Genomic DNA, 19,566 nt, shown 5'->3' with positions numbered 1-19,566 from the left:
GTAGCAAGAGAAGTGGCACAGTTGCCCCGTTTTCCGACTTTTCTTGCCTCGGCTGTTAAGTGAATCGCCGCAGTCCATCTGTCAGTAGCCTGGTTAAATGAATCCTGTTGACTTTGCCCATTAGAAGGTCGCACCCGCGGGACACTGCAACCGTCGTAAGTCCATGCCAGTTGCCGAGGGTCTGAATTTTAATCACGTGACCATGAGGCTGCACTTTACACTTGTTTTTCATCAGTGTGAAAAACTGGTCCTAAGCCCCCTTTTCCCAGCACCGTTGTAACTTTGAACGGTCCCTAAGTGAACCGTCGTAAGTCGAGGACCACCTGCACCAGAAGACACGAGTTTGACGGATGTAACTTGTGACGTTTGCTGGGGGATTTTGCACGTAGGGGCCCAGCCAACCTCGCTCAACGTAGGTCTTGGCTGCGTTTGGAGACGGTAGAAGCGTAGGGGAGTTTCGAACCCTTGACAGACGGCCGACCGGTCGCTCGCTTGAACCGTAGGAGTCCCTTTGGAGGAATTCGTTGCTTCACGTCTGCTTGCTGCAACCTTCCCCTCTCGTTTCTGTGCGGCCGCGGCTGCCTCCTCCTCCTCCTCCTCCTTTTGCTTCCTGTCGGGGGACGTCCGTGCGATGGAACTTGTTCAAGGCTTAATTTTCAAACCCGCCTGGCTTCTCCCGGGGACGACTCGTCCTTCCTGCGAGTCACTGCCTCTCCAAAGGGAATTTAGACTGCGTTGTCAGAATTGGGAAGGAGGGCTCCTGGGGGCTCTCTGAGCTGGCTTGTTTTCTTGCAGACGTTTCATGGCCCAACTAGGTAACATCAACAGTGCTAGAAGGGGTGGAAGAGGAGGAGGAGAAGGAGGAGGAGGAGGGAGAGGGACAGATGAAGAAGAATGTGGGATCCTTGGTGCTCTCTGAGTTTGCTTGTTTTCTTGCAGAAGTTTCATGACCCAACTAGGTAACATCATCAGTGCCAGAAGGGAGTGGGGTTTGTGAGGAGGAGGAGGAGGAGGAGGAGGAGGAGGGGGAGGAGGGGGAGGAGGGAGGGAGGAGAGATGAAGAAGGCTGTGGAGTCTTTGGTGCTCTCTGAGCTTGCGTGTTTTCTTCCAGGAGTTTCATGACCCAACTAGGTAACATCATCAGTGCTAGAAGGAAGTGGGGTTTGTGGAGAAGAGGAGGAGGAGGAGAAGAAGATTGGTTGTTGTTGTTTTTTGCAGATGTTTCATTACCCAACTAGAGAACATCATCACTGTTAGAAGGGAAAGGGGTTTACAGGGGGGGGGAGGAGGAGGAGGAGGAGGAGGAGGAGGAGGAGGAGGAGGAGGAGGAGGAGGAGGAGGAGGAGGAGGAGGAGGAGGAGGAGGAGAAGAAGAAGAACACTATAGGTCCTGGGTACTCTCTGAGCTTGGTGGTTTTCTAGGTAACTAGAAACTAAATAACATCATCAGTGCTAGAAGGAAGTGGGGTTTGTGGAGAGGAGGAGGGTGGGGGGAAGGACTGTGGGATCCTTGGTACTTTCTGAGTTTTCTTGTTTTCTTGCAGATGTTTCATTACCCAACTAGGTAACATCATCAGTGCTAGAAGGGAGTGGGGTTTGTGGAGAAGAGTGGGGCAGGAAAGGACTGTGGGATCCTTGGTACTTTCTGAGTTTTCTTCTTTTCTTGCAGACGTTTCATGACCCAACTAGGTAACACCATCAGTTGTACCAGTAGTAAGGAGTGCAGTTTGCTGTGAGCTTTTTACTCTGGTGTCTTGCCTGTCTATGTGTGTGTGTGTGTGGGGGGGGTGTCTTAGAGATTCCTTGCTTGGGCTGTTTTATTGAGGCCCCCTGGGCAGTTCCTTGATTGGGGTCTTGTTTACCTGTTGGTCTGAAGTTGACCTTGGAGTTCATCTCTGCTGATCTGGGGGCTGATTGCTGGGGGGGGGGAGGTGCTGGGGGGGTCTTTTGCTCCCTTTTGGGCTGGGGGATTTTCTCTTTTACACAGACTATGGAAATGGAAACGGCGTGTGATGAGAATAGGGGGGCCTATATATTATCCCAGCACTCGGGGGTTACCTTTGTGGACCCTGGAAGATCTAGGAAAGCGACATCGAGTTGGATGGTTTGATGAAAGCCGGTCTGGTTTAGCGGTGAAGGCACCAGGCTAGAAAGCCCTGAGTTCTAGTCCCGCCCTGGCCATGAAAGCCAAGCTGGGTGACTTTGGGCCAATGGCTAGCAGAATGACAGGTTGAACAATTAAAATCAGCCTTCTGATGTTGCGAATGGTCCAACACTGGGAGTTTTTAAGAAGAGGTTGGATAACCATTTGTCTGAAATGGTGTAGGGTATCCTGCTCTAGCAGGGGGCTGGACTAGAAGACCTCCAAGGTCTCTTCCAGCTCTGTTATTCTGTTATCCCTAGAATACAGGTATTATTTGTGCAATCAGCTCCTCCTTCTCCCTTCCTCCTCCTCCTCTTCCTCTTTGCAAATAGCACTAGCACTAAATATACTAATTAGTTGGGTAATGAAATGTCTTGGGGGAAATCACCAGCTCAGAGAGCACCAAGGACCCCCACAGTCATCTCCTCCTCCTCCTCCTCCTCCTCCTCCTCCTCCTCCTCCTCCTCCTCTCCACAAACCCCACTTCCTTCTTGAACTGATGATGTTATCTAGTTGGATAATGAAAAGTCTGCAAGAAATCACCAAGCTCAGAGAGCACCAAGGACCCCACAGTCGTCTCCTCCTCCTCCTCCTCCTCTCTACAAACCCCACTTCTTTCTAGCGCTGACGATGTTCCCTATTTGGGTTGTGAAACATCTGCAAGAAAGCCACCAAGCTCAGAGAGCATCAAGGACCCCCACAGTCCTCCTCCTCTCTACAAACCCCACTCCCTTCTAGCACTGAATATGTTACTTAGTTAGGTAATAAAATGTCTACAAGCTCAGAGAGCATCGATGACCCCACAGTTCTCCTCCTCCTCTTCCTTCTCCATCTCCATTTTTTATTCCAGCTCTTGACATGCCTCCCCATTTGTAGGGCAGTGAGTGATTCAGCAACCGACGTAACAGACGAAGCGCAGCTCTCCCTACGCAGCCACAAAACCCACGGCATCGGGTGCCCCATTACCTGGCGCCATACGAGGCAAGGCGTCTTTACCAAACCCTCCTCTTCCTCCCACTAACGCTGGAAGCCCGAGTCTCCTTGTGCCCGTGCCCGTGTTTTAGCGGCCTCTCGCTCCTTCCCTTCCCCTAAAGGTTTGTTTTTGCGGCCTTCTGTGTCTCCCGAACAGCTGGGCGATCCCTCCATCTTCCCCGCGGTCATCGTGGAGCACGTGCCCAGCGCCAACCTCCTGAACAATTACTCCGGCTTGTCTTGCGTGGCGGAACCCAGCGACATGATAACCGAGAATTCCCTGGACGTGGCGGAGGAGGAGATTATAGAAGATGACGACATCACCCTTACAGGTGTGTGTAAAAAGACATTCCAGGTGGAGACTGCGTGACTCAGCCGGGTGGGGTTTGAATCCGAGCCCCAGCGGTGGTTTTTCTTACTTTGGTTATCGTCTTTATTTGGGTACGTTCACTACCCAAACGAATATTCTGTACGGATAAAAGTCTGTAGAGATTCTCAGTCCTCCAGGTGCTGTTTGTCCCAAAGGGGCTTTTTTTCAGGAGGCAACTGGACTTCCTTGTTTTTTTCCTTTTGAAGATGTTCCCCTTCTCCTCCAAGAAGCTTCTTCAGCTGACTGGATGGTGGGGAATGGAAGGATTTATATTCCTTGCAGACAGCTGGTCATTTGCATCCTTTTAGAGGGTCCTTGAGGCCACCTGGAGGTTTATCTGTGTCCTCAGGGTCACCTGAGTGACGCAAATGGTTCCTGTAGTCTGCAATTTTTTCCCCTCTGGAAATCCATTCCTCCTCCCACACCCTTCCAAGGGTCTCCATCCCAAATTGTATAGCTAAAGGTCTGTAGAGATTCTCCATCATTCAGGTCACGGTTGTCCTAATGGGTTTTTTTTCCAGGAAGCAACTGGACATCCTTGTTTTTTCCTTTTGAAGATGTTTCCCTTCTCATCCAAGAAGCTTCTTAAGATGACTGAATGGTGGGGAATGGAAGGATTTATATTCCTTGCAGACAGCTGGTCATTTGCATCCATTTAGAGGGTCCTTGAGGCCACTTGGAGGTTTATCTGTGTCCTCAGGGTCACCTGAGTGGAGCAAATGGTTCCTGTAGTCTGTGATTTTTCCTCCTCTGGAAATCCATTCCACACCATTCCAAGGGTGTTTACCCCTAATTGTATAGCTAAAGGTCTGTAGAGATTCTCCATCATTCAGGTCACGGTTGTCCCAAAGGTGCTTTTTTAAAGAGGCAACTGGATTTTCTTGTTTTGTTTTCATTTGAAGACGTTTTGCTTCTCATCCAAGAAGCTTCTTCAGCTCTGGCTGGACGGTGGTGGGGAATGGAAGGGTTGATACTCCTTGCAGACATCTGGTCATTTGCATCCTCTTAGAGGGTCCTTGAGGCTACTGGGAGGTTTACCTGTGTCCTCAGGGTCACCTGAGTGGTGCAAATGGTTCCTGTAGCCTGCAGTGCCCCCCCCCTGGAAATCCATTCCTCCTCCCACACCCTTCAAAGGGTGTTCACCCCAAATTGTATAGCTCAAACTCTGTAGAGATTCTCCGCCATCCACAGTTGTCCCAAAGGGGCTTTTTCAGGAGGCAACTGGGCTTTCTTGTCAACAACTCCCAGGAAGGATGCAAATGACCAGCTGCCTGCAAGGAATATCAATCCTTCCACTCAGCAACCAGGCAGAGAGCCAGTTGCTAACATTTTTTAAAACCCTCCCTCCTATCAGGTTATAAGATTTCCGGACAGTTTGGACCATTGATCAGTCTTCAAAAACCGTGGGTGTTCCAACACTGGAAAGATTTTAAGAAGAGACTGGAGAGCCATTTGTCTGAAATGGTAGCAGTGGGTTGGACTAGAAGACCTCCAAGGTCCCATCCAAATGTTATTCTGTTATTTCGAGCAGGAGGAAGAAGGGTTTCCTGCCTGAGCAGGGGGCTGGATTAGAAGACCTCCAAGGTCCCATCCAACTGTTATTATTTTGAGCAGGAGGAAGAAGGGTTTCTTGCCTGAGCAGGGGGCTGGATTAGAAGACCTCCAAGGTCCCTCCCAGCTCTGTTATTCTGTTATCACTAAAAACAAGAAAAAGACGGATGGCCATTTCCCACATACTTTTGAGGGTCACAACCCCTTGATCATCTTCCCAGGCATTGGGGTCTGCTCATAGAATGGTAATAGGGGGGTCTTCTGATTTTGTTTCCTCTTCCTGTTAAGTCGAGCTGACTTTATTCTCTTGGCAGTAGCTTTTCCCCCCCCCTCTAAATAGGAAGCTATTAAATTTTGAAAACAAATCAGCTGAATTACCAGTATCTTTGTCAATATCCGTTTGGGACACTGTCATCTTAGCTTCCCTCTCTGCCTCTCCCCTTCAGTTCCTTCTAAATATTATTCTCTCGGTGTGCTCCAAAATAGTATATTCTTAGATTAGTCGACCCTGTCTTAAAAATCCCGCACCAGACTTAATTTTCTTTTTTTAAAATAAAAAATAAAAAATTCTGACTGGCTAGTCAGTAGGGAAAAAAACAAAACCAGACAAGGATATTTATTTATAGGTTAAAGTGAATAAGTTGTTTATTGAAAATATTTTTAGGGTTTTGAAAAGAAAACAAGATGTCCATCAGCTCTAGTTCTCCCCTCCCGTCCCCCATTTCTAACAGCCACGAGACAATCCACGAGGCGTTGGGTCATCCTTTCCAGAGATATTTCTTTACCTAACACTGTTTGTGTAGCTGAAACAGACAGTTGCTGCAACAGGGTTCTTCAGGTGTTGAGGACTGCAAAGAAAGAAAACAGCGTTTCGAGAATAAAAGTCATTTTTTGCTCTTTGCTAGGAAAAAAGGAAAGGAGGGAGGGAGGAGGAAGGAAGAGCATGCAGGCAGGGAGGAAGGAAGGAAGGAAAGAAGAGAGGGGAAGGAAGGGAGGGAGGAAAGAGGAAGAGAGGGATGGAGGAAGGGAGGAAAGAAAGAGAGGAGGGAAGAAGGAATGGGAGGAAGGAACAAACAAAGGAGGAAGGGAGGAAGGAAGAAGGGAGGGAGTATTGGGAGGAAGGAGGGAGGGAGAAAGGAAGGAAAGAAGAGAGTGGAAGGAAGGAGGAAGGGAGGAAGGAAGGGGGAAAGAAGAAAGCAAGGAGGGAGGGAGAAAGGGAGGTCGGAAAGAATAAGAGAGTGGAAGGAAGAAGAAAGGGAGGAGGAGAGGGAAGAAGGGAGGAAGGAAGGGAGGAAAGAAGAGAGGAGGGAGGAAGGGGAGAAGGAATGGCAGGATGGAAGGGAAGGGAGGGAGGAAGAAGAAAGGAAGGAAGAAGAGAAGGAATAATGGGAGGAAGGAAGGAAAGAAGAAGAGAGTGGAAGGAAGGGAGGAAGGAGGAGGAGATGGAGGGAGAAGGGAGAAAGGGAGGTAGGAAAGAATAAGAGGGTGGAAGGAAGAAGGAAAGGAGGAAAGAAGAGAGGGGGGAGGGAGGAGAGAGGAATGGCAGGATGGAAGGGAGGGAGGAAGAAGAAAGGAAGGAAGAAGAGAGGGAGTAATGGGAGGAAGGAAGGAAGAAGAAGAGAGTAGATGGAAGAAGGAAGGGAGGAAGGAGGAGGAGATGGAGGGAGGAAGGGAGAAAGGGAGGTCGGAAAGAATAAGAGAGTGGAAGGAAGAAGGAAGGGAGGAGGAGAGGGAGGGAGAAAGGGAGGTCGGAAAGAATAAGAGAGTGGAAGGAAGAAGAAAGGGAGGAGAGGGAAGAAGGGAGGAAGGAAGGGGGGAAAGAAGAGAGGAGGGAGGGAGGAGAGAGGAATGGCAGGATGGAAGGGGAGGGAGGGAGGAAGAAGAAAGGAAGGAAGAAGAAGAGAGGGAGTAATGGGAGGAAGGAAAGAAGAAGAGAGTGGGAGGAAGGAGGAGGAGAGGGAGGGAGAAAGGAAGGAAAGAAGAAAGCAATAAGGGAGGAAGAAAAGAAGAGAGGAGGGAGGGGAGAAGGGAGGGAAGATACGCTTTTTAAAAGACCTCTATGCTTACACCGAGGAACCATATTTGCCCACTGGGCCTGAATGCTTAACTCTGCTTGCTTTAAGAAAAACAACAGAGCTCCATAAATCCATATTTATGTTGGTGTTTTGATTTTTTTAAAGTATGAAATTGGAGTTTCTTAATTTGCGCGAGCCGAGAGCTGGAAAAATAGTCTTGGACTCCTGAGGGGTTTGAACATGTATTATTCTGGAATAGACGGCATTGCGACCCACTTATAAATTCTGCTCAAATTCGACTTTGCGATGCCCTTTGGGTATTACCTGTTCAATGGACAAAGACAGATGAACTCCAGGAGGCGACACAAATTCATTAAGCGAGACCTATCAATTTTGGGGTTACAGGCTCTGCTTCTATTTGTTCAGAAATCCCGCGGTTTCCGTGGGGTCTCCTTGGTACAATAACTTCTTCCTTTTTCTCCGGTCCTTTATATTTTTGTTTTTTAAGTCAGCGGTAATGCAGACTTAAGGCCCTTCCTTTGGCGGTGGCGAAGTCTCTCGCCTCCCCATCAGGAGGCTGTGAGTTCGATCCTAGGTAGAGGCAGGTATTTCTCTCTCTCTCTCTGGGCACGATGAGAATACATCCGCTGAACAAAACTCTGCATTGGCGACAGGAAGGGCATCCGGCCAGTTAAACAATCTGCTTGCTTCATTCAGTTGCCCAGACTCCGTCGTGCAAGAGATTATGGGGTCATTAAAAGACAACGACGGCGGTGATGATCAGACAATTAGCTGAAATATGCAGTGCAGATAGTTGTCGACCTACAACCGAAACTGAGCCCATCATTTATGTGGTTAAGTGAGAAATTTGTTAAGGGAGTCTGGCCCCATTTTACGACTTTTGTTAAGCAAATCGCTGACACTGTTAAGTTAGTCACACGGTTGTTAAGTGAATCTGCCTTGTCCAACTCCGAAGGCAGCTGATAACTGTCAGACGGCCCTGGCCCCCTCTCTGCCTCCGACGCAGAGCCCTCCTCAGAGCCTTCCCCAGACTCCAGGACTGGCCCATCTTCCTCCCCAACCTCCTCACTGTCTGAGTCTGCTGCCAGCTTCACTGGCCACTGGCGGCCCACAACACAAACGGAAAATATCTTTTCGTTCTCTTTCATCTGCCTCTCCCTGTCCTCTTGCATTTTAGTGGAAGCATCCTGCCATAATGGAGACGAGACCATGCAGACCATTGAAGCAGCCGAGGCTCTTCTCAATATGGATTCCCCGGGCCCGATGTTGGACGAGAAAAGATCAGGTGAGCCTCAAGAGGGGATAGCACCTCAGCCAGGAGCCCCCCCCTCCAAAAATAAAATAAATTCTGCGTGGTTTTGCAAAACTCTGTTGAGCGAAGACATTGCAAAGAGAAAGGCAGGTTGTCTTGATCGGTTTAAAATGGCCTTTTAGTAAAAGCTGGGGCAGAAATATCAATTCCTTGCTAAATTTTTCAGGTTTTCTTAAGCATAATCTTTTCTACGGTGGTAGTCTGGGTGGCTCAAACGCTCAGCTTGTCAATCAGAAAGGTCGGCAGTTTGGCGGTTCGAATCCCGAGTGCCACATAACAGAGTGAGCTCCCGTTATTGGTCCCAACTTCTGCCAACCTAACAGTTTGAAAGCAGGTAAAAAATGCAAGTAGAAAAATAGGGACCACCTTTGGTGGGAAGGTAACAGCTTTTGTGCGCCTTCGGCATTGAGTCATGCTGGCCACATGGTCACGGAGACGTCTTCGGATAGCGCTGGCTCTTTGGCTTTGAAACGGAGATGAGCACCGCCCCCTAGAGTCGGGAACGACTAGCACCTATGTGCAAGAGGAACCTTTAGTCTGGGGAAGAGAAAGCAAGATTAAGCTCTTAAACTGTGTGTGTGTTTTAAAATTTATATTAATTAAATTTCCTAAGCTTGAATTCCCAGTTAAATTAATGAAATGTGAAAATGTTTATAGTGTTGACTGGAGCATGTTCAAATATTTAACATTCATAAAACGTTCTTCCCCCCCCACCCCACCCCGTCCTTCCCCTTGCATTCACAGTGCAATTACATGTCCAAATTATTACTGATTCATTTATCTTTATTTTGTTCCAATCCGCACACATTCATACGCCTCAGTCATTTCAATAATGATATATTGGGGGAATGATTAGACTTTTGAGTTCGCCTCTTCGTTCTATTCGTACGCCAGCTTGAGTGTCCCGTGGAATTATGTTTATTTCCTCTTTTTTTTTCCTCAAGGTGAAGCAGCAAAGAATCAAAAATAGCTTAATCGAAAGTTACTTTTAAAACGGCAACTTAGAAAACCAGAATTGCTTGCAGGACAATTGGGGAGATCTAAATTCAATTTTCCCTCTTAGCCATGAAGTTCCCTTAGGAATTTGATCCCCTCCTAGTCTTTTAGTCTATCCACACTCAGAGAATTATTATTTTTGGGGATAATAGGATCCTTTGATCTCCCAAAGGAAAGATGAGATATGCAGGATATAAATAAATAGAATACAGGAAGTGCTCGACTTACAACCCTTCACTGTTGACACGGCACTGAAAAAGGTGACTTATGACTGTTTTTCACCCTCATGGCCTTTGTGGCAGCCCCGTGATCACGTGATCAGAATTCACATGCTTGGCAACGGGTTCATACTTACGACCGTTGCTGCGTCACAGGGTCACACGATCCCCTCTTGCAACCTCTGACGAGCAAAATCCATGGGGAAGACAGGTGGAATTAACAGTCATGTTACTGACTTACCAACTGCAGTGATTCGGTTTAACAATTCTGGCAAGAAAGGTCGTAAATTGGGTCGAAACTCACTTATCCACTGTCTCGCTTAACAAACGAAATTTCGGGCTCCGTTGTGGAAATAAGTTGAGGACTTACTTATTTTGACTTTTTTATATGAGTCAGATAAAACGATTTAATTAAAACATGTATTGTCTTATGTCTTACTGTTTTGTACTCCCCTCCCTATATATTGTAAGCCGCCCTGAGTCCCCTCAGGGATAAGGGCGGCCTATAAATAATTAATAAAATTTAAAAAAAATTAAATTAAATTAAATTTACGTTCACTGCTCTCTTTGGGAGACTTCGCCCATGAAAAGTCTCGCCGCTTGCTTGTTACAACCTCTAGTAGAATCTTTACAAAGGTTTAGTGCAGTGGTGGGATTCAAATAATTTACCAACCAGTTCTCTACCCTAATGACCAGCTGGGTAGGCGGGGCTCGGTGGTCATGTGATCATGTGGGCGTGGCCAAGTCAGTGTCACTCAGGTTGATGGGCACTTCACCTTAGTTAATTACCAATGGTAATAAGGGTTAACCGGAGAGGCAGTTTCTGTAAGCAGGGCAATAAAGATGAGGCTAGAAACAACACCAGAATGTTTCCTTCCTGCCTTCCTTACAGGATTAGCCCTGTAAAGTGGAAAAAAAGAAAATAAGATTTCTTCCAACAACCGGTTCTCTGAACTGCTTAGAAAGTTACCAACTGGTTCTCTTGAATAGGTGCGAACCGGCTGAATCCCACCACTGGTTTAGTGACTCTCCTGTTATTTTTCAGAAGCCCACGTCTTTGAAGCCGAGGATGACGTTGAAGCTGCTCCCATCACTCACGTGTCGGTTACTCTGGATGGCATCCCAGAAGTAGTGGAGGTTCATCAAATCCAGGAGACATTTTCTGAGTCGCCCAACACCCCCGAACAACCAAAGAAGAGAAGAGGTAGAGAAGAAAGTAGAAAGGGGGTACTCAAGAAATGACTTGACACAGGGGTGAAATGCAACCGGTTCGGACCGGTTCGCCCGAACCAGTAGTAAAAATACTACTGATTCGCCTGAACCGGTAGTAAAATAAATAAAACAGGTTCGGACGATCAGCTGTGACGCACGATTTATATTAGCTATAAAGCAGGATTTCGCTTACTTTTAACCTTTTTGACGCTGCCCTCACATTGCTACTGAACTGATAGCAAAGGTAAGTGGATTTCACCCCAGACTTAAAGTTATTGTACTTTACATGCAAGTGTTAAGGACATTCTAACAGTGGTTAGAATGTCGCCTTGCAGGCTGACTCTGCCCACTGCCAGGAAGTTCGATCCTGACCGTCTCAAGGTTGACTCAGCCTTCTGAAGTCGGTCAAATGAGGACCCAGATTGTTGGGGGCAAGAGGCTGACTCTGTACACCACTTAGAAAGGGCTGTAAAAGCACTATGAAGCGGTATATAAGTCTAAGTGCTATTGCCCTTCCTTCCTTCCTTCCTTCCTTCCTTCCTTCCTTCCTTCCTTCCTTCCTTCCTTCCCTCCTCCCTCCCTTCTTTCCTCCCTCCCTCCTTCAGCCTTCCGTCCTTCCAAGGTGGGTAAAATGAGGATCCAGATTGTTGGGGGAAAGAGACTGACTCTGTAAACCGCTTACAGAGGGTTGTAAAAGTACTGTGAAGCGGTATATAAGTCTAAGTGCTATTCCTATAGCCCTTCCTTCCTTCCTTCCTTCCTTCCTTCCTTCCTTCCTTCCTTCCTCTCTTCCTCCCTCCCTCCCTTCTTTCCTTTGCAATGCCGAACTACGCTAACAGCGGTAGATCTTCCGTCCCAAGGACCGGCCCATAGATTTCCACTGCTCTCCTCTCCTCTGCCTTCCACGCGTCAGACACTGGACCCAGCTTTTCCTCCTCTTCCTCATCAGCCATTTGGGGGTTGTTGACTCTCCATCTGGCTGATGGACGGCCCAAGGCTCCGCCTTTGTCTGTCTGTCTGTCTCTGTGTGTGTGTGTTTGTGTGTGTGTCTCTCTCTCTATTTCTCTCTCTCTGTCTCTCTCTCTCTGTCTCTCTCTGCCAGCTCCATTCCCTCTTCCCCCTCAGAGCTCTCAGGTTGCCTTAATGCTGACCTTTCTCCCCCCCCCCCCCCCCCCCCCCCCTCCTCCTCCTCCTCCGATTCAGCTGGTGGAGTGGCCAGCAGCCAAAAGGCCACGGCGGTTCCATCACACCAAACTATTTATTTAAGGCAATCGTTTGTGTTAGAAGACCAGGAAGATCATAAAGTAACATGAACGTTAGTGATGATTAGCATTTTTACTCTGATTTTTTTTAAATAGCAGTTTTGCTGTAAAATTGTAAACTTGAAACTCCAATATGGGGCTTAAAGGCGCCTTGCAATTTGGTTTATTAAATGTTTGGTAGAAAGAAGGACCTGACTGGTTAATGTCCTTTTTTATCCCCTAGTTCTCATTAGGAAATTTTTCTGTAACCGCTGCTTTTTTTTCCTTTTTGCAGGGAAGAAACCCAAAGTTCCTCGGCCGGAATCGCCCAGCCTGACTCCAAATATATCTGTGAAAAAGAAAAACAAAGACGGGAAGGGTAAGCCCAGGAAGAGAAGGGACTCTTTGGGGATAAACTCAGAGTGGGGCAGGAGTCAAGCACCTCCCTTCCTTTAAGATTCAGGAGCTGGGAAGAAATCCAGGCGCTTGGATAGGAAGTGAAGCGGAGGGATCCCCAGGAAGGAATGGGGAGATTATCCCGGTTTAATTCCTTGGCCATTGCTGCTCTTTCCTTCTCTTTTTCCTTCTCTTTTTCCTTCTCTTTCTGCTTCTTTTTCCTTTTCCTCCTCCTCCTCCTTTTCTCTTTCTTTTTTTTCTTCTCTCTCTGCTTCTTTTTCTCCTCCACCTCCTCTTCTTCCTCTCCTCCTCCTCCTTTTCTTTCTCCTTTTTCTCCTTCCCCTCCCATTATTTCTCTTTCTCCTTCTTTTTCTCCTCCTCCTCCTTTTCTTTCTCCTTCTTTCTCCTTCTTTCTCCTTCTTTTCCTCCTCCATCTCCTTTTCTCTTTCTCTGTCTCCTTCTCTTTCTGCTTTTCCTTCTTTTTTCTCCTCCCCTCCTCCTTTTCTCTTTCTGTCTCCTTCTCTTTCTGCTTCTTTTCCTTTCCCCCTCCCCCTCCTCCATTTCTCTTTCTCCTTCTTTTTCTCTCCCTCCTCCTTTTCTTTCCCCTCTCTTTCTCTTCTTCCTCCTCCTCTTTTTCTTTATCCTTTTCTTTCTGCATCTTCTCCTTTTTCTCCTCCCCACTCCTCCTCCATTTCTCTTTCTCCTTCTTTTTCCCCTCTTCCTCCTTTTCTCTTTCTTTACCTCCTTCTCTTTCTGCTCCTTTCCCCCCTTCCTCTTCTTCTGCCCCTTCCTTTGTCCTTCATCGAAGGGACCCAGTCTGCAAACCCTACTGGTTGGCCAGGCAGATCCCGTGGGAGGCAGATGGCACTCAAGTCACCAGGCCCTAAACTCTGGGAGGCTTTAATAGGTGACCACCAGCACCCCGAATCCCACCTGGGACTAAACTGGCAGCCAGGGCAGCTTCTGAAACAGAGGTGTCACGTGGGTGTACCAAGGCATGCCCACCACTCTTTGTGCCACTGCGTTATCGGGTGGAGATTACGTGGCAAGACCGCATGGCATCAAGAGCCTGCAAAGAAACAATAATTGGAAAGGTCCTCGAATGTGCAGAGATGGACAAAATGACCATGGAGTTAAAAAAAAAGAGAGAGAGAGATTAATCAGATTATTATAAAATATGGAATAGAATTTATAAGTAGCTAGAAAACAGGAACCAAAACAGGAAATAGAAGTCTCTTTTTGTCTTTCCTAAACTAGTATGGGATAAAAATTAACCAAAGTTACTAATTTCTACCAAGCTTAATGTCAGCGTTCCAAATACCATGTAGAATCAAATCAGAATCAAAGGCAAAACTATGCTTAAAGTTCCAATTTAATAAAGCAGGCATGTTGGCACATATCTGCGGGGATCCCAACTCTGGAAGTTACATCAGAATCCCACCCAGTTGAAAGTTCATGATCTTGTCCTCACATCCACAATCCATCACATGGTCCAATCTCCTTCTTCCACGCTGGCGTCCATGTCCAGCTTCTTCCGGTCAGGTGTGAAAGTGTGGAGACAAAGGTTGACCTTGGCTTCTAGCAAAGAATGAAAAGCAATACATTCCAAAATCCTACTCCTTCTAATCCCCCCTTCCCATTGACTATACTTAAAGAAACAGCATAATGAAATAAGAGAAAGTGTGGCAGGCCAAAATTCTAAAAGGAATATAAATGCAGGCCTGACACTTAAAGTATTGACCGTAATGTAAATGCAATGGTGATACAGATATACAGATATAGAGCCGAGGTGGCGCAGTGGTTAAAGTGCAGCACTGCAAGCTACTTCAGCTGACTGCAGTTCAGCAGTTCGGCTGTTCAAATCTCACCGGCTCAGGGTTGACTCAGCCTTCCATCCTTCCGAGGTGGGTAAAATGAGGACCCGGATTGTTGTTGGGGGCAATATGCTGACTCTGTAAACCGCTTAGAGAGGGCTGAAAGCCCTATGAAGCCGTATATAAGTCTAACTGCTATTGCTATTGCTATACGAACAATTAATATTATTACAATTGTTAGTACAACTGTTATTACACTATTACAGAGGTTAAAACCAATGTAGAACAGAGAACTACAAAAACGAAACGTGTGTGCCGATACAGAAGGCTGTAACACTATTTTGTATTGTTATGTCTGTCTTGTTTTTTCTGTATTTGTTTCTTCTTCTTCTGTTTTTAAAGGTAAAAATGTTTAATTAAAAACTATTTTGTTTTAAAAAGAGCCTGCAAAGATCACAGCTGTCTCTTTGCCCCTTCTCCTCTTCACTCCCCTAACGACGCAACTTTGCTCAAAAGAGTTTTGATTTTCTTTTCTTTTCTTTTTTAATAAATTTTTATTTTTATTACACAAACAATACATAGACAACAATAAAAAAAACAGAAAAAAACAAGAAAAATACATACACACAAAAAAAAGCATCATCACATACAGCATGTCGGTTGGTTATAGGTGTTTTAACATCCATATTCTCGAATAACATTTACCATCACAGATTTTCCATCTAGTATAACTAAATACCTCACTTTCATTGTACAGTATACATTCAATTACGAAGTATTATTTTTTTCCCAATAAATCATAGTTCCATTACATTCTTGATTATCTATTTAATAACAGTATATCTTTATATTATCCCCATGTGGCAAGAAAAAATAAAATATTTTTTTTCCTCCCACCAACCATTTATATTTATATGTCACTATTTTCCATTATACATAATTCCACCAATCAACTATCAGGTATGCTTATGTTCATTGCTATCCTTGTACCTCATGCCTTCAAACGGAAATCTTATTTCTTCATTTTTCAACAAAAACATATATATATATATATATATCGTTTTTTAAAATTATTCCCTTATTAAAATTATTTATCAACAACAAGATATCATTGTAATATGTTCTTACGGTTATACAGCAATAGCAATAGCAGTTAGACTTATCTACCGCTTCATAGGGCTTTCAGCCCTCTCTAAGCGGTTTACAGAGTCAGCATATCGCCCCCAACAACAATCCGGGTCCTCATTTCACCCACCTCGGAAGGATGGAAGGCTGAGTCAACCCTGAGCCTGGTGGGATTTGAACAGCCGAACTGCTGAACTGCAGTCAGCTGAAGTAGCCTGCAGTGCTGCATTTAACCACTGCGCCACCTCGGCTCTACATTATATCACCAAACCTCTATCAAATATACATAAAATCGTTGTTATCCTTATCCTTTTTAAAGCAAAAAGTTCTAAAATATTCAATTCGTAGATATATCAGTTTTTCATTGTATGGTTGTTAATGTATTTCACAGCCAGAGTTTTGATTTTCCCGTCGTCTTCGTTTCAGGGAACACCATTTACCTCTGGGAATTCCTCCTGGCCCTTCTTCAGGACAAAGCCACCTGCCCCAAATACATCAAGTGGACTCAGAGAGAAAAGGGCATTTTTAAGTTAGTCGACTCCAAGGCCGTCTCCAGGCTGTGGGGAAAGCACAAAAATAAGCCAGATATGAACTACGAGACGATGGGCAGAGCGCTCAGGTAGGTGGATTGAGAGAAAACGCCACCTGCCCTCCAACACTAAATGCCTCGGAAAGCTTTTTAACCTGAGCCGGGAACCTCCACCCTCCAAAACCGAAATAAAACGTGGTTTGTAACTCTCTGTCCCGCTTGTGCGTAAGAAGTACTGCTGCAAATACAAATTGGATTGTAGAGCAAATTGGAAAGGTAAACGCTTATTCAGAACGGGAAGTCCCCTGACTTATGAGCACAACTGAACCTAAAACCTATGTTGCTAAGCGAGACGGTGGTTAAGCGAGTTTTAACATAATAGACGAGTTAGCATTCTTCTTCTCCTCCCCTTCTCCTCCTCCTCCTCGTCTCTCCCATCCTTCTCCTCCTTCTTCACTTTTTTCTGTTGTTTTTTTTCTCTTCTTCTTCTTCTTCTTCTTCTTCTTCTTCTTCTTCTTCTTCTTCTTCTTCTTCTTCTCCTCCTCCTCCTCATCCTTCCATCCTTTTCCTTCTCCTTCTGCTTCTTTTCCTTATTCCTCTTCCTCGCCTCCTCCTTCGGTCTCCTCCTTCATCTTCTTCTCCTCTTTCATCTGCTTCTTCTTCTCCTTCCTCCTCCTCCTCTTCCTCCTCCTTCCTCTTCTCCTGCTTCTCCTTCACCTTCTTCTCCTCTCCCTCCCATTCTCCTCCTCCTTCCGCTTCCTTTCCTCCTTCACCCCTTCTTTTCTTCCTCCCATTCTCCTCCTTCTCCTCCTTCTGCTTCTCCTTCTTCCTCTCCTCCTTTTTCTGTCTCCTCCTCCCCCCTCTTCTCCTGCTTCTCCTTCACCTTCTTCTCCTCTCCCTCCCATTCTCCTCCTCCTTACGCTTCCTTTCCTCCTTCACCCCTTCTTTTCTTCCTCCCATTCTCCTCCTCCTCCTTCTGCTTCTCCTTCCTCTCCTCTTTTTTCTGTCTCCTCCTCCCCCCTCTTCTCCTGCTTCTCCTTCACCTTCTTCTCCTCTCCCTCCCATTCTCCTCCTCCTTCCGCTTCCTTTCTTCCTCCTTCTGTCTCCTCCTCCTCCTTCATCCCTTCTTTTCTTCCTCCCATTCTCCTCCTCCTGCTTCTGCTTCTCCTTCATCTCCTTTTTCTGTCTCCTCCTCCTCCCTCTTCTTCTCCTTCTCCTTAATCTCCTTCCCTCCCTCCCATTCTTTTCCTCCTCCTCCTCCTCCTCCTCCTCCTCCTCCTCCTCCTCCTCCTCCTCCTCCTCCTCCTCCTCCTCCTCTTCTTCCGTAGAAGCTTTGACTAGAGAAAAGAACCTTTCTCTAATTGACTTGGCTGACTCTGCCGAGATATTTCAGAAGGTGCAGTTGAACCTGCTCAAACGTTTTCACCCATCGGTGCATCCTTGGGAATGAGCTGCAAGTTCTGTCAATTCCCTTAAAACGAAACGTTTAGAAGAGTAACTTTTTCTCCCTCTCTCTTAATTCGCCTTTGAAGCGGGACTTGCTCTGCTTAAACCCTTGCTGTGGTTTCCCCTTCTTCGAAACAGATACTATTACCAAAGAGGCATTTTAGCCAAAGTGGAGGGGCAACGCTTGGTGTACCAGTTCAAGGAGATGCCAAAGGACATCATCTACATCGACGACGTAGATCCCAATTCCAGCCTCGACTCTCCGGATTCCGCTTTGCTCTCCACCCCCGGGGCCAACCGGAGCAAAGCCAAGGCTTCTTCCAACCCAGGCTCCAAAGGGTCCGGCCCCCTCTTGAAACTGCCCTTCAACGCCAAATCCGCCAAGCTGAAGCAGCCCTTGGAGACTGTAGCCCAGCCCCTGCCTTCTTTGACCTCCGAAGTGTTGACGACGATGCAGTCCAGCCATTCGCCCCACGCCGCTCAGCTTTATCGGACAGTCCATTTAATGCCGTCGGTCCAGTCCATCCAGGAAGGGCACGCGGCCGTCACCGGTAACTTGCTGGACGAATCCCTGAACTCTTCAGTTCCAAACATCAGGTAAGGCAAAACATTCGGGGGAAGATCTTGGCCATGGTTCCCCCTGCCCCCCTCCCGCGTCCTACATAAGCCTTTGAGGCAGTGGGGAAATCTCTCTTTTTTGGGGGGTGGGGGCACCGGTTGTGTGGGTGTGGCTTGGTGGGGAGGGGTGTCATGTGACCGGGTGGACGTGGCCAACTTCCCCCCACTTTTTAAAGCATTTTTTTCCCCCTGCCGGTTCAGGTGAATAGATAGTAAAAAAAAATGCTTTAAAAAGAGCCGAGGTGGCGCAGTGGTTAGGGTGCAGTACTGCAGGCCACTTCAGCTGACTGTTATCTGCAGTTCAGCGGTTCAAATCTCACCGGCTCAAGGTTGACTCAGCCTTCCATCCTTCCGAGGTGGGTGAAATGAGGACCCAGATTGTTGGGGGCGATATGCTGACTCTGTAAACCGCTTAGAGAGGGCTGAAAGCCCTGTGAAGTGGTATATAAGTCTAACTGCTATTGCTATTGCTTTAAAAAGTGTGTGTGTGTGGGGGGAAATGGTTCCGATGATCGCACGGCTCACAGCTGATCCATTTTCCCCCCACTTTTTAAAGCATTTTTTTCCCTACCCATTCACCTGAACGGATAATTAAAAAAAATGCTTTAAAAAGTGGGGGGGGGGGGAATGGTTCTGATGATGCACGGCTCACAGCTGATCCATTTTCCCCCACTTTTTAAAGCATTTTTTCCCTACCTATTCACCTGAACCGGTAATTTAAAAAAAAATGCTTTAAAAAGTTGGGTGGGGGAGACGATCACAGGGCAAAGCTGAGTGTCATGGAAACCCCTCCCCCCCACACACACTTTTTAATGGTTTGGTTTTTTTTAACTATGCCTTTGGGTGAACCTTAGCATTTTTTTTGCTACTGTGGGATCTTGCTACAGTTTGGGGGCCTCTGTGAAAAATATAAAGATGCTTGGATCCTTTTAGTTTTGGTTTTTTTTTAATGGAGATTCTCAGTTATCTGGCACAGCAGCTGCCAATCTTTTGGGCACCAGGGGCTGGTTCTATGGAGAGATGTTTTTTTTTAATGGACCGGAGTGGGTGTGGTTTTGCGTTGCATGGCCCCGTTTCGGGCCACGGATCAAACTTTGGGGATCTCTGATCTCGTATAGCCTGTTGTGTCTTAAAATGGCTTCTACCATACTGGCATAAAACGGCTTCTACTGTACAGTGCAGAGGGGTTGCCATGGTAACGGCTTCACAGTACTCCACAAGGGGGCTCCCTCTGGTAAGGGGGAAAATCCAACATTAGAAATTACGTTTGGTCCGGACATTTCCCCCCCTATAAATAAATCCCCGGGCAACACCAGGTTATTAGCTAATTAAAAATAAAGAGCAGGAGAGCTGAAGAACAAATGTTTAATTTGGGGTTATTGACAGGGTAGGCCATGCATGGTTGAGTCCTATTTTCCAGCGATTCTGAATTATTCAGCCATCTAATCCAAATATTTATTCTTTTGCATTTAGCAATAGCAATAGCAGTTAGACTTATATACCGCTTCATAGGGCTTCCAGCCCTCTCTAAGCGGTTTACAGAGTCAGCATATCGTCCCCAACAACAATCAGGGTCCTCATTTCACCC

The 19,566-nt window shown here is 46.5% G+C and overlaps 1 protein-coding gene across 5 annotated transcripts in view; it reads left to right on the top strand.

Annotated features, from left to right (window-relative positions):
- The window catches only part of ELF1 (E74 like ETS transcription factor 1), an 82,381-nt gene that overhangs the window by 60,394 nt on the left and 2,421 nt on the right, over positions 1-19,566 (top strand). For all 5 annotated transcript variants that reach the window (XM_032226479.1, XM_032226481.1, XM_032226478.1 and 2 more), the window contains 6 exons: positions 3,272-3,446; positions 8,249-8,356; positions 10,643-10,801; positions 12,346-12,429; positions 15,812-16,004; positions 17,499-17,957. In XM_032226479.1, coding sequence (XP_032082370.1) covers positions 3,272-3,446; positions 8,249-8,356; positions 10,643-10,801; positions 12,346-12,429; positions 15,812-16,004; positions 17,499-17,957 — 1,178 coding nt within the window. The remainder of the gene's footprint in view (positions 1-3,271; positions 3,447-8,248; positions 8,357-10,642; positions 10,802-12,345; positions 12,430-15,811; positions 16,005-17,498; positions 17,958-19,566) is intronic.

The sequence above is a fragment of the Thamnophis elegans genome, chromosome 11 (assembly GCF_009769535.1).
Source record: "Thamnophis elegans isolate rThaEle1 chromosome 11, rThaEle1.pri, whole genome shotgun sequence".
Classification (NCBI taxonomy): domain Eukaryota; kingdom Metazoa; phylum Chordata; class Lepidosauria; order Squamata; family Colubridae; genus Thamnophis; species Thamnophis elegans.
This window is presented reverse-complemented; position numbering and strand designations above follow the sequence as displayed.